General features: G+C 49.3%; 1 protein-coding gene across 2 annotated transcripts in view; it reads right to left on the reverse strand.

Annotated features, from left to right (window-relative positions):
• Positions 1-14,750, reverse strand: part of NTRK3 (neurotrophic receptor tyrosine kinase 3) — a 431,855-nt gene that overhangs the window by 71,990 nt on the left and 345,115 nt on the right. For both annotated transcript variants that reach the window (XM_060401597.1, XM_042235650.2), the window contains exon 13: positions 4,121-4,251. In XM_060401597.1, the coding sequence (XP_060257580.1) occupies positions 4,121-4,251 (131 nt within the window). The remainder of the gene's footprint in view (positions 1-4,120; positions 4,252-14,750) is intronic.

Consider the following 14,750-nt stretch of genomic DNA (forward strand, 5'->3'; position numbering starts at 1 on the left):
TGATGGACACTGGGGTTGTTTCCAGCTTTGGGCTGCTATAAAGAGTGCTGATGAACATTCTTAAACATATCTCTCCATAGATAAGTAGGCAATTCGATAGACAGAGGTGAGACAGAGAGATCAACAGATACAGACGATAGATATATACACAGGTAGGTAGGTAGAGAGACTAGATAAATAGATTAGATAGATGCATACATTAGATAGACAGATAGATAGACACAGGTGAGAAAGATCAACAGATACAGATGACAGACACATAGGTAGGTGGTTATATGGATAGACAGATAGACAACCTGTCAGGTCTAGACCTAGAGTGCAAATGCTGGGTCACACAGATGCTAATGTTCTAAAATACCAAACTGTTTCTCAGAACAGTTAGACCACTTTATACTTTTACCAGAGTATGAAATTTGTAATTGCTCCATATCCTCGTCAGCACTTTGTTTTGGCCCTGCGACTTAGCCGTTCTGCTTCACGTACCGTGGTATCTCATTCTGGTTCAACTTGCATTTTTCTGATGATGAATAATGCTGGACACCTTTCTCATATTCTTATCAGCTGTTTGTCAGAGGAAACTCTTTTGAGTGAGTCTGCTGCTGCTGCTGCTGCTAAGTCGCTTCAGTCGTGTCCGACTCTGTGTGACCCCATAGACGGCTGCCCACCAGGCTCCCCTGTCCCTGGGATTCTCCAGGCAAGAACACTGGAGTGGGTTGCCATTTCCTTCTCCAATGCATGAAAGTGAAAAGTGAAAGGGAAGTCGCTCAGTTGTGTCTGACCCTCAGCGATCCCATGGACTGCAGCCTTCCAGGCTCCTCCGTCCATGGGGTTTTCGAGGCAAGAGTACTATTGCTTGTCAAATAACTATTTAAGGGTGGCACCACTTATTTTAAAATATCAAAAATTTCAAGCGCTTCTAATGTCACTCTCCCACCACACATACATACAAATCACACTGCTTTGTTCTGCTCTGTTTCTTTCATGGATATTCCCTTGCTGTCTCCCCAACAGTCTTCAGAACAGAGACTGGGATTTCTGTTCTTTGTTTCCACCATAGCAATTGCTGGGCAAAAGAAAAAAAAATCTTGCTTTAAAAACCACAGTTGTGGGAAACCTTATTTTGGCGTTATTCTTGGATGTGTTCTCTGGATGTCCACAATTACTCTGCCTCAACCTAAGAACAGACTCAATGGGAAGGAGTCTAAAGAAAGGAGTAAAATCTAGAGAGGATGAGAAGCAGGAAGCACCATTTCCTGGCTGTTCTCCAGAGAAAATGAGCATCTTCTCCAGGGGCTGGGCACTGGGCGGCTCCATCAGGAGGCAAATGGCATAAAATCCCAGAACATTCATCTCCTCAAGGTTCCCAGACCCAAGGAGGAAAGGAAACCGTTTTAAAAGGGTGAAAACAGAAACACATTTTCTGCATTACCCAGTCTGGGCACTGCCCCTTAACACCACAACACTCAGTGGGAAACGCTTCCCAGGGTTGACGACATCATTTCATTTCCTGCTCTAAGCGCAAAATTGCTCAGTTTCCTTCACCAGTCCCCAGACGAATGCTGGAACACCCAGTAGAGGAGTGTCATCCTATAAATTAAAAATTTTAGGGCAGGGTAGATTCTAAGTGTAGGAACAAGTCCACACTCCTGGTCCAAGCAGTTTAAAGACACCCTTGCTCCTCTGATCACCCCACATCTATGGAGACACACTGAGCAAATTTATTCGTTAAGAGAGCTGGCAATAATAGGCATTAGCCTTTTCTGGGACAATACGCTAGTTCCTTATTTATCTTTTAGAGCAGAGGTCGACAGGCAATATCCATTCTTATAAAAAAAAATATGCATTGGAAGACAGCCACCACCCCCATTTATTTATGTATGGTTTAGGCTGCTTTCCCACTACATGGGCAGAATTAAGTCGCTGTAAGGAAGCGCCTACAGTCCTCAAAGCCTACAACTTTTATTATCTGGCTTTTAGAGAAGAAGTTCAACAACCCGTATTCTAGATGGTCAATATAAGCTTGGCAGGTCATACGTCACATGTCTGAGCACACTTGGCTACTATCAACATCAAGAATAATGATGCTGGGACTTCCCTGGCGGTCCAGTGTTAGAATTCTGAACTTCCACTGCAGGGGCCACAGGTTCCATCCCTGGTCAGGGAACTAAAATCTCACCTTCCGCATGGTCAAAAATAAATAATAAATACGTAAACGAACAAAGGGCTTCCCTGGTGGCTCAATGCTAAAGAATCTGCCTGAATGCAAGAGATGTGGGTTTGATCCCTGGGTTGGGATGATTCCCTGGAAGAGGAAATGGAAACCCACTCCAGCATTCTAGCCTGGAAAATCTCATGGACAGAAGAGCCTGGAGGGCTACAGTCCATAGGCTCGTGAAAGAGTCAGATATGACCTAGAGACTAAACAACAAAATAATCAAAAGAACCTTAAAAACAAAATATAACGATGTTGACAAAAACAAACAGCAATGACTCATTCCTAACATTTACTGTATCCCAAGCAGTATACGAAACATTTTTCATTTTATATAATTTAATCACAAAAATTGTAAAGAAGAGCTATTATATCACCTATTAATCAATCCTGAATATTCATTGGAAGGACTGATGCTGAAACTGAAGCTCCGATACTTTGGCCACCTAATACAAAGAGCTGACTCATTAGAAAAGACTCTGATGCTGTGAAAGATGGAAGGCAGGAGGAGAAGGGGACAACAGAGGATGAGATAGTTGGACGGCATCACTGACTCAATGGACATGAGTTTGAGCAGCTCCAGGAGTTGGTGATAGAGAGGGAGGCCTGGTGTGCTGCAGTCCACGGGGTTGCAAAGAGTCAGACTGAACAACTAAACTGAACTGATTATACAGATAACGAAACTGAGGCTCAAAGAGATTAAACATCAAGGTCACACTGTTAATCAGTGATGGCTAGATGCCAACCCAGGCCTCTGATTCCCATGCTATGCCTGTAGTCCACACATCACTGTCTGCCTCTACAGAGGGCACTTACCCTCTGCAGACACACCGGACAGAGATCCCCGAAGCCACAGAAACATTCAGCTTCCAACAAGAGAGCAGCTTAGTCAGAGCCCTCAGTATTAAAGAGGGGCCTTTCAAGGCCCCGGCGAGAGTCCTCGTTCGGAGGGTATCTCAGCTCCCAGTCCTCTGTCCAGGGAGCAGAATTCACTCCAGCCTCAGAGGCCTGCTCACCACACCCACCCCCGCACAGCCCACTCCATGCTCCAGAGCAGGGCTCCCCAGACCCGCGGGTGCCTCAGGGAGGCCACTTGATTCTTGTCTGCGTCAATCAGGTTTAAAGATTTGTCCAACGCTGACTGACAGAAGCTGGAGCAAGGGTGGGGGAGGGTAACTGGCAGTAGCAAAGTCCTTTGCCTACTGCCCCAGGCTATTGGACTCCAGCTGCAAATCTGCTCAGCTGGCTCAGCAACACAGAAACCCTGTAGTTCCTGGACCTAAGTAAGCAGCTGCCAGGAGACAGTAGCCCTCAGGCATGCTGTTCCCTGGGGGCTGAACCTGGATCCCAAGGAGGTAGCTGAGCATGCCTTCCAACCCCACCCACTCTCCTCCGTAGGCTCAGCACCCGACCCCTCCACCAGCCCATCTCCTATTCCCTGTGACGTTTGCTGCTGTGAGCAGCGGCTCTCGGGGCCTCCATGAGCGACCCACCCCTCATGCAACTGTACTCGGGAGAAATGATCAGATGACTTTCTGGGCATGGACAGGACATCCTGTAAAGTCCCTGAGAAGGGAAGAGGGTCAGCAGGGGACAGGGGTGAGCCTAGGGCCTCCAGAATAAAACCAGGGTCCATTATGGGCTTCGCTTATCCCTCCAGCTGCACCTCGGGCACAGCCCTCCATCGTGTGTCACAGTTCGTGACCTCTGAAGCCAAAGGGTCCAGAGGAAACTTCATGAACCTTGGAGCAAGCGCATCTGATTACATTAGTTTATACCATTTTGATTGCATCTGATAACGTTCATTGAAACCATCTTCCAGAACAGAGCGAGCCTCTCTTTCCCACCCCCGTGGCCAGCAGCCACACCCCTCTTCCTTCCTGGGGCCCACGTCCCTCTGAGCATTACCTTCACAGCCACGAGCATCTTGTCCTTGGTGGGGCTGAGGTTGTAGCATTCGGCCAGGAAGACCTTTCCAAAGGCTCCCTCGCCCAGCTCTCTCTTCAGCACGATGTCTCTCCTTTTAATGTGCTGCACGTCTGCGGGAGGGGACAGAGGAGAGCAGCCAGGTCAGTCTCGGGTGCTCGTTCTCTCCTTAGAGGCTCAGGGGTCTGGGGAGAACAGGGGTCCAGGACAGGGAGCTCTGCCTTGGAGGCCACGGTGGGGCCAGACGAGCTCCAGCATCTTACCTTGGCTGTAAAAATGGGCAACACGCAGTGATTTGAGTCTTACCCAGAATCGAATCTTGGCTCTAGCTGACTAGCCTCGAAGCTCTCTAAACCATGGCTGCCTCGGCTGGAAACCAGGAAACCAGAGCCAGTGGTCTTTAATACCCAGGATTCAGGCATAACCGGCTATAAGTACTGAGCGCAAGAGTCCTCTGGGCATTGCACAGCTCCTGACTCAAGTGGGTCTGATACTCGGCATCTCTGATAAACTTTCAGGTGATGTCTGCATGCTGTGGGTCCATGAGCTGTTCTGGGTGACCAAAAATCAGGTTTGAACCCTGGTTCCTCCTCCCTGCAGGTTTTGGAGCTTGGGAAAGTTATTTCAGTCCACAGCCTCAATGTCCTCACCTGTGAACAGGAATGAACACCAACACCTTCCTTTCCAAAGTCTTGGGAAGATTATATGAGATAATTCATATGAAGAGTTTAGCCGAGGGTCTTGGTACACACACACACACACACACACACACACACACACACACACACACACACACACCCCACACTGGCTTTTGTTATGATATCTATAATGCTCCTATAGAAAAGTGTCTGGTTCACGACAGAATCCACAAAGTGGAAGTTAAAATGATCTGGGGGGAAGCCTTTTCATGAGAATCCCTCTCCCCTGAGAGACAAAAAAAAAAAAAAGAAACCAATGAAATAAGAAAATCAAGTCCAGAGACCTCCCCAGAACCAGGGTCTGTGTAGAGAGAGAGAAGGGCTGCGAGGATCTTGGCTAATTTAGCAACCTAATTAAAGTCTGTCAGCCAGGAGGGAGCAGAGCTGTGACCTCAGCCCTCCCACCTATTTGGAAAGAATGCTTCGAAGGAATCGTACAAGAAGTGGGCTGACGACGAGGGGAGGCAGCCAGAGATTACTCACCGACCTTTCCATTCATCGTTCAACAGGCAGAAGCCCATTAAATACCTGCATTCACTTTATGAAGAGCATTACAGAGCCAGGAAAGAGCGCTGTCTCAAATGACCTCGTCAAAAAAATGAACACTGAAGACAGAGGACCAGGGCAGACTGCCCCCCAGGGCGAGGGGAGACAGGACCAGAACAGAGGGATGTGGCTCCCAGGCCTTGGTTAGTGTTTTGCTTAGCGGAGGTGGGAGGGGCGATTCTTGTTATAACAGATTACTCAATTTTTTTTTTTTTTTTTCCTATCAGAATTCTTGGTAGCCCTGCTGTGTCCCAGATGACCTGCCCTCCGGGATCTGTGGGAGGAAGCATTGACACAGCATTTTCTTTCCTCCCAGCAAGACATCCCTGCAGGCTCGCGGGCCATGGGGTGCCTGGGGAGCTACCACATGCTGCGGGGCTTTGCCCCCATCTTTACAGAAAGGGAATTAAAAATGGGTTCCCTTTTCACACCGTTTGCTGCTATTTCCCAGCCTCTGAGGAATGGGATATTTTGGCCTTGAAGGAGAAGGCTAAGGGTCCCCCAACAAGAGAAAATGAGAGGTCAGGACCTCTCCAGGGAGACCATCTGCTCAGCGCTGTGCAATCATTCCCAGGTGACTACTGATGACACACAGGTCCCAAAAGATGAGCGCCCTGGTGGGGCTAAGAGTGGAGATGGGGTGGTAACAGGATGGTAGCTTCCTAAGGCCATGCCTGCACCTCTGAACCCACAGGGGTCAGTCAGGAGTAGGAAGTCAAGGGCATCTGGATCAGGACCTGGCTCCTCCCCCACTATGGGCTTGCCCACCTCACAAAACATCTTGAGTCTCAGTTTCCTCATCTGTAAAATGGGTGAGGAGTATCATATAACCCAAGTTCCACTTACCTGCTACAGGAGCTATTGTGTGCAAAGGTTTGTAAACCTTCAAGTCCTCTGAAACCATGTGTGTTTTGGTGTTTTCGTCATTACTGATGAAGGGAAAATGAGGGCCAAGTCAGGAATTGCCAACTGGTGGTTGAAATGGGGCTCAAATCCAGAACACCACGATAGGTCAGAGTGGCAAGGCCTTTTATGGAAAAGCCTTCTCTGGCCTCAGACCCCTCCCCAACCCCAGCCTCCAACAACATTGCAACAGGATGAAAATATAATCACCTAGAAGCCTTATGAAAACTGATCACTCAGCCCTTCTTCTTGAGATTCCTATTCAGGAAGTCCAGGCTGAGGACTGAGAATGTGCCTTCTCTAACAAATTCCCAAGGTGATATTGGTACTGCTGGCTGCCCAGGACACCTCTTTGAGAACCAGCAAAATAGGTTGACATGAGTGGGACAAGAATTCAGCCAGCTGATGACTGATGCTCACCTTAGCAGACTGGCCTCAACAAGTTCCACACCCGCAGACATAAGTCAGGCATCACCAATCGAAGACCAGGAGGAGGGAGGCCTGCAACCCTGGACTTAACCTATATGGCCTCATCAAGCCCCCTTTCAGAGCTTCCAGCCCTCATCCTCACAGTGGAGACCATGACTCTCTAGACTCCTTACTTTCTGGACACTCCTCTACAAAGGCAGGGCTACAGTATAAACTGTGTGTTCAGTTACTCAGTTGTGCCAAGCTGGGGGTTGGCAGCTGCCTCAGGGTTCTTGTGCATGCTAAGTCACTTCAGTTGTGTCTGACTCCTTGTGATCCCATGGGCTGCAGCCCGCCAAGCCCCTCTGTCCTTGGGATGTCCCAGGTGAGAGTACTGGAGTGGGTTGCCATTCCTTCTCCCGGGGATCTTCCCAAACCAGGGATCCAACTTGCATCTCTTTCGTTTCTTGAACTGCAGGTGGATTCTTGACCACTAGCACCATCTGGTAAGCCCACAGTATATACTGGGCTAGCCAAAAAGTTCATTTGCATTTTTCCATAAGATATTACAGAAAACTCAAAAGAACCATTTGGACAACCATACATTCCTGGGTCCTTAAGTCCAACTTTGAGCTGGGTGCTCTCCCCAGCTCCCCAGCCTCCTCCCCAGCTTCTGACTCTCGGCCACAGTGAGTCCAGAATGAGAAGGGAGAATGTCTATGGAGCGCAGGGCCCCGTTCTCCAGCTGCTGAGCCTGAGTCACGTCTCAGAACCCTCCATCTCCTCTCCCTCCCTCGGCAGCAAGAATCCCAAGCCTTGGAAGATTCAGACAAGTCTTGTGGCAGCAGTGCAGAGGGGGCCTTTCCTCAATGCTCCCTCCAAATCTCAGGAGTTAAGTGCCCAGGCTTCCCAGGTGGCACTAGTAGTAAAGAACCCACCTGCCAATGCAGGAGACATAAGAGAACCAAGTTTGATCCCTGGGTCGGGAAGATCCCCTGGAGGAGGGAATGGCTAATCACTCCAGTATCCTTGCCTGGGAAATCTCATGGACAGAGGAGCCTGGTGGGCTATAGTTCATGGGGTCGCAAAGAGCTGGACATGACTAAAGCGACTTAGCACACACAGGCACCCCAGGGCAGCTGCCAACCCCCAGCCTCGGGAGGTCACAGGCTTGACTGCTGCAGGCCTTGAACGTGGCTGAGAGCAAGTGGCCCATGACTTGGGAACTCATCTGCCCTCTGCAACCGTGAAGCAGAAGCCACCCATGGACCAGCATGTCTGCCCCCGGTCTGTGAATGGATCTCCTTCAGAGACTAGGAAACACCCAGTGGCTCAGAATAACATCGCTGGACTCTAGTCATCTGCAGGGACAAGTATTTTGAGACCAATACTTGAGCTTAGTCCACAGATGGAGTGAGGAGACCTGAGGAGGGGTAGCAGAAGGAATAGAAAATAAAAACAGACTCCATCCCACCGTAAATCCTTCCCCAAGAGAGACCCTCCCTCCAGCCGTGGGGATAAGAGCTCCACGAGGTAACGTGGGATCTTCGGCGTTGGAGAGGCTGGACTGGGGCCAAACACATAAAACTAATCACTTCCATGTGGAGAACCCTGTGTACCAACAAGACTCGAGATCCCAGAACTCTGCGCAGCTTCCTTCTCTGAACCCAAAGGGGAAGAAGACATAGGTAAAGGGATTCATGGGTTCCCAGTCCTGTTATCTCCTCCGCATGCCATTCTCACGATAACACTGAGAGGTAGTTGTGATTGCACCCCTTTCACAGATGAAAACATGGAGGCAGGTAGGTAACTTTTCCAAGCTGGTGGAGCTAAGACGCGGCCAAAGGACTTGCTTTTCTTTTTCTGGCTCCTGAGTCTGTGTGCTTTCTGTTACCTGAAGCCACCTTTCTGAGTCTTTCTCCACTTTCCCAAGAAGCTCAGTCCTCAGTCTTCCTGCTTCCTCGACTCCGGCCCGACTTCTCTTACCCTGTCCATTCCCGGATGGAAGGCAGCATTTCCCAAGGGAAAGAGTAGGAGCCCTCCTCCACCCTCCCACCCTGGAGGCCCCCGGGAGAAGGGTGTAGATGGGGAAGAGTGTGGGAGGAAAGGGTGCTGTGCGGGCCCCCAGGGAGTGGCGGGAGTGGGCCATTTCCATCTCAGACGCCCACATGGCTATTTGGACCTTTTTGGTGTGTTTATTTTTAGCTCACACTGTGCAGCTCAGAGCTGCCTCTGGTGAAGCCATCTGACCCACACGCCAAAAAGTGATGGATTTTCCTAGGAGGCAAGGGCATCAATCTCCTTTTACTGCCTGGCTGGCCGGCCCAGCAGAGTCTGGGTCACAAGGGGAGGAGGCAGGACCCAGGCAGGGGAGGAGGAGACCCAGGCAGAGGTGGATGCAGGACCCAGGGAGGGGAGGAGGGGACCCAGGCAGGGGAGGAAGGGACCCAGGCAGGGGAGGAGGAGACCCAGGCAGGGGAGGTTGCAGGACCCAGGGAAGGGAGGAGGGAACCCAGGCAGGGGAGGAAGGGACCCAGGCAGGGGAGGAGGCAGGACCCAGGGAGGGGAGGAGGGGACTCAAAGAGAGGAGGAGGGGACCCAGGCAGGGGAGGAGGGGAGAGGGGGACGCAGATCCCAGACCGTGGGAAGACCTCCCAGCCTCCAGCGCCGAGGGGGCTGCCCAAGAAAGCAAGGGGCTGGTACACAGTGAGGAGCAGTCTTGGGGAAATGGAAGGGGTTCCTGGCCACTCTGGGATGGCTCTTTCCTAAATCCTTTTTCTGGGAAAATCACCAGTGGTTCCTGCAGAGCAAGCCACCTAGATAGCCTCCTGTTCCCACAGGACAGCTGGTTCATCAGAAATCCTCATCCTGTGGGGACTTCCCTGGTGGTTCAGTGGCTAAGACTCTGCACTCCTAATGCAGGGGACCTGGGGCTCGATCCCTGGTCAGGGAACTAGATCCCACTTGCTGCAACAGCTAAAGATTCAGTGTGCCACAACAAAGATCCCACGTACTGCAGTTAAGACCTTGCTCAGCCAAAAGGAAACTATAAGCAAGGTGAAAAGACAGCCTTCGGAATGGGAGAAAATAATAGCAAATGAAGCAACTGACAAACAACTAATCTCAAAAATATACAAGCAACTTATGCAGCTCAAGTCCAGAAAAATAAATGACCCAATCAAAAAATGGGCCAAAGAACTAAATAGACATTTCTCCAAAGAAGACATACGGATGGCTAACAAACACATAAAAAGATGCTCAACATCACTCATTATCAGAGAAATGCAAATCAAAACCACAATGAGGTACCATTTCACACCAGTCAGAATGGCAGTGATCCAAAAGTCTACAAGCAAAAAATGCTGGAGAGGGTGTGAAGAAAAGGGAGCCCTGTTACACTCTTGGTGGGAATGCAACTTAGTACAGCCACTATGGAGAACAGTGTGGAGATTCCTTAAAAAATTGCAAATAGAACTGCCTATGACCCAGCAATCCCACTGCTGGGCATACACACTGAGGAAACCAGAATTGAAAGAGACACATGTACCCCAATGTTCATCACAGCACTGTTTATAATAGCCAGGACATGGAAACAACCTAGATGTCCATCAGCAGATGAATGGATAAGAAAGCTGTGGTACACATACACCATGGAGTATTACTCAGCCATTAAAAAGAATACATTTGAATCAGTTCTAATGAGGTGGATGAAACTGGAGCCGATTATACAGAGTGAAGTAAGCCAGAAAGAAAAACACCAATACAGTATACTAACACATATATATGGAATTTAGAAAGATGGTAATGATAACCCTGTATGTGAGACAGCAAAAGAGACGCAGATGTATAGAACAGACTTTTGGACTCTGTGGGAGAGGGAGAGGTGGGATGATTTGGGAGAATGGCATTGAAACATGTATACTATCAGGAAAGAAACGAATCGCCAGTCTATGTTCGATACAGGATACAGGATGCTTGGGGCTGGTGCACGGAGATGATCCAGAGAGATGATATGGGGTGGGAGGTGGGAGGGGGTTCAGGATTGGGAACTCATGTACACCCGTGGTTGATTCATGTCAATGTATGGCAAAACCAATACAGTATTGTAAAGCAAAATAAAGTAAAAATAAAAAATTTAATAAATAAATAATAAAAATAATGGTAGCTACATGTCATTATGCATGCATCCTAAGTCACTTCAGTCATGTCCAACTCTTTGCAACCTATGGACTGTAACCTGCCAGTCTCCTCTGTCCATGGGATTCTCCAGGCAAGAATACTGGAGTGAGTGGCCAAGACCTCCTCCAGGGGATCTTCCTGACTCAGGGATTGAACCCACATCTCTTACATCTCCTGTATTGGCAGGCAGGTTCTTTACCACTGTGCCACCTGGAAAGCCCATATGTAGAGTGGGAACCTTCAATATCTACTGGGCAGAGTTGTTGAGGGAACTAATATAATAAAATTTAAGTCAAAGAGACAATAGAAAATACCTGAAACCTATAGGACATTTCACAACAGAACTTTTCCTTCCTTTCTGCAAGATTTTGCTTTCAACAAAGAGCTCAGTCTACCTGTGAACAAAATAGTGGCTTGGAAAGAAGCTTGGAAAGCGTGGTGATATTCTGAAATAAAATGGCATGAGTTTGCACGGGGGTGGCGGGGGAGGAGCCAGCGGTGATCAGGGAGTCACTGGCAGCCTATCTGAACAAGCCACCACTATGTCCAACCCCTTCTTCCTTCAGGACCAAAATAGTTTGCTCAAAGAGGTTTGTCAAACGATGGAATAAAGACATCAAAGGCAGTGACAGCCACCTACTAAAGATTGCTATTGATCCATAGAGAAAAACCAGATTTCCCAGGGTCAGTAGTTATAAATAATGGTGATCCTGACTCTGCTGTACGTCAACAGTAAAGTCAGTCCCCCAAAGCCACATGCTCCCTCGGTCAGACTCAAAATGTCTTAGGAGAAATTCACTGGCCAACTGGATGCTTTGGTTAATTACTGTCCTAGGAAGCCAGGTGTACATGCCGTGCAGACATTGTCCTTGCCTGAAGGCTGTCACCTAGGGGACACAGAGGCAGCACCCTCAGGGGTGCCCATAAGTTCCCTTAGCTGAGCGCTGATGGATTTTCTAACCACCCTGCCTTCCCTTCTTCCTTGGCCCATTGTAATACCGAGTTCCCAATTGGTTCCTGAGCTTCCTAGGTGGCTCAGTGCTAAAGAATCTGCCTCCCAATGCAGGAGAGGTGGATTTGATCCCTGGGTTGGGAAGGTCCTCTGAAGAAGGAAATGGCAACCCACTCCAGTATTCTTGCCTGGGGAATCCCATGGACAGAAGAGGCTGGTGGGCTACAGTCAATGGGGTCGCAGAGTCAGATATGGCTTAGCAACTAAAATAACAATAATAACAACAATTGGTTCCTAGGCTCTGTGCTAAAGCCTCTCAGATCTTTCCCCATCGACTCCATCTCACTCTGCCCGTGTCCCTTTTAGCTCACTGTCATCCCCGTGCCCTTATTAATAATGAAAATGCCATGGGCTGAGTAGTCATTCCACAGCTGGGCACCATTCTAAGTAACACTGGAGATGCCTTGTCTCTTCTTCACAGCTCTCTTATACATAGTACCTTGCTCCCCAAGTGCTACAGATGAGGAAGCTGAAGCTCAAGGTGATGAAGCAATTGCCCAAAGTCACCCAGCTGTTAGAAGTGACCCGCTGGATTCTACACTCTGGTGCAGGTGGACCTTGCCACCAAGCCATCCTTCCGCCATTGCTCCCTTGCCCCTTTAACTGACTTCACATCTATAAGGACAGAGACACTCTTCCACTAACACCCACTCCTGTTGCCCTTGGTTGTCACCACCTGAGCTCCAGGTGGGCGGTGAGGATGCTTTCTGGAGATAAGGATCACCAAAAGTTGGAAAGCTAAGACCCTGATGCCCCGCAGAAGGACAGAGGGTCTCCACAGCCTGGGTGGCTCTCGAATTACAAGGTGAATCCTGAGAGCAGCTGTAGGCAGAGGAGGAAGGAGATTCTTGGCAGGAAAAGTCGGGGAAGAGGGAACGGGGAGAGGAAGGGCGGCTCTCTGAGAAGTGTGTGTTTTCTTTGCACTCACCAGACCCCAGGGTCTCAGGCTGCCAAAAAATGCTCAGAAGAAAACATTAATGTGATACCACATGTTTAATTACACATGAAATGGAATGTCTTTCAATGGAAAGGATAATATTCCCGGATCTCCAACTGTGGGTTTTTGAAGCAGTGGGAGGCAGATAGAAGGCCAGCTCTGCCTCTTTGAGAGGGGAAGGAGGGCAGGACCCTTGCTTTTGCTAATAGTGGGAACGTCCCTTTGCCACCGCAGACCTGCCCCACCCCCTTCTCCTGGCCCCACTGCAGGCCTCTGCACGGCAGGGCAAGAGGAACTGAATTCCCACTGCAGGAGAGCATGACAGGTAAACATGTCCACAGGCAAAGCCAGACCTTTGCAGTAGTCTGCCGCCAACCCAGGCAGTTCTCCACCTGCACAGAAGGACAGAGCATGGCTGCACTGCCTCAACAACTGCTCTTGCAAAGCAATGCTGGGATGATTTACAGACTAGGAAAACAAGAGGACCTCCTGGGTCCACGTCAAGGATTTTCCAAGGGAAGACATTTCCAAGGCTAGAGAGCCAACAGAAGAACTCTGCAGAATTTCTCTTGGAGGTCTGGAAGTTTAAATTAGTCCCAGGTTACCAACCAAACAGAGGAAACAATGACTTGGAAAATGATTCCAGGTCGAAGGAACACCATCGCTGTCTGTTGCTGTCACTGCCCCTTGGTGAGGCTGACCCGAGATTGTTTGTCTAAGACGCTGATGTTTCTGCAGCCTAGCCCATATCATATCCCAAGGCTCTTCTCACCCCATGCTATTTTCAGAGTTTGATGGCTTTGCAAAGGGCCTTTGAAGGGTGCTAATGGATATTCAAGGCAAAAGGGCAACATCCTGAACTATTGTCTTTGTAAATTGGGTCTAGCAAAGGGCCCAATATACAGTAGGTACTCACTCAATATGGAATAAATAAACGAAAGAACCAAAAAGCAACTCCAAGCCACTGCTAGAGACTTTAGCAAGAAAAACACTACCAAGAGGGAGGAAGAAGGGAAGCCGAGGGAGCAGTAAAAAGAAGAGAAAGATGAGTGAAAATCGGCAAGGATCCAGAAAGTTCCAAAGAGCAAACTTATTTCTGACCTGGCTCTAAGACTGGCCCCAGGAACCAAGATCGCACGGAACCAGAACAGTCCTGAGACCCACGTCTTACTCCTCAGTCACGGGCACGGTGGACTGCTAAACAAAGTGTCCCTGCAGGTCTGTATCTGCTGAAGCTCAACAAAAACCAGGGTACGTGTGCACCCTTAGGCTAGAGGTATCGGTCTAGGACTCCAAGACACGGTGTTCCCACCAAGACGAATAAATAAACAAGACACCCTGCTGCTTCTGGAAGCAGTGAAGAGAGAGGATCAGCAGAGGACTGTCTGTTCTGGGGCGATTTCCAGCTCACGTTTCCTGACACAAGAAGTTCAGAGATGAGGCTAAGGTTCAGATGTATTTCTGCCCCCAGGTGCTACCCCTTGGAGTTCAACCATCAGGAACTCAGACATTTTACTAACATTGCAGGGGCCCTGACATCAGCTCCCTAACCAAGACCACCCTTTCCTACCCACTTCCTTCACCTCCATGCCGCGTTGGCTCTTCCCATGGTGAGAAGACCCCTCTGGCTCTCATTAAGCGAGGACTGCCCGAGCCAAGAGTAAAAAGCAAGAGAACTCCCCAAGGAGAGCATCTGGAATTGAGAAGTTAGGTGCTGAAAGATGGAGCTCAGGCTCCGACTGGGAATCTGTCCCTCCAACAGCCTACCCAGCTCCCCACTTCCTCTCCCCCCTTCTAGATGTTCCCTTTCCAAAGTGATAGTGTCAAACTCTCATTCAAAATGCCCATACGAGGGGTTCCTTCTGCATCTCAGTCCCCGCAGAGGTCTTTCTCTTCCAATAGTCGCCCAGCGATGCTGTCTCTGCCTCT

Source organism: Ovis aries, chromosome 18 (assembly GCF_016772045.2).
Source record: "Ovis aries strain OAR_USU_Benz2616 breed Rambouillet chromosome 18, ARS-UI_Ramb_v3.0, whole genome shotgun sequence".
Classification (NCBI taxonomy): domain Eukaryota; kingdom Metazoa; phylum Chordata; class Mammalia; order Artiodactyla; family Bovidae; genus Ovis; species Ovis aries.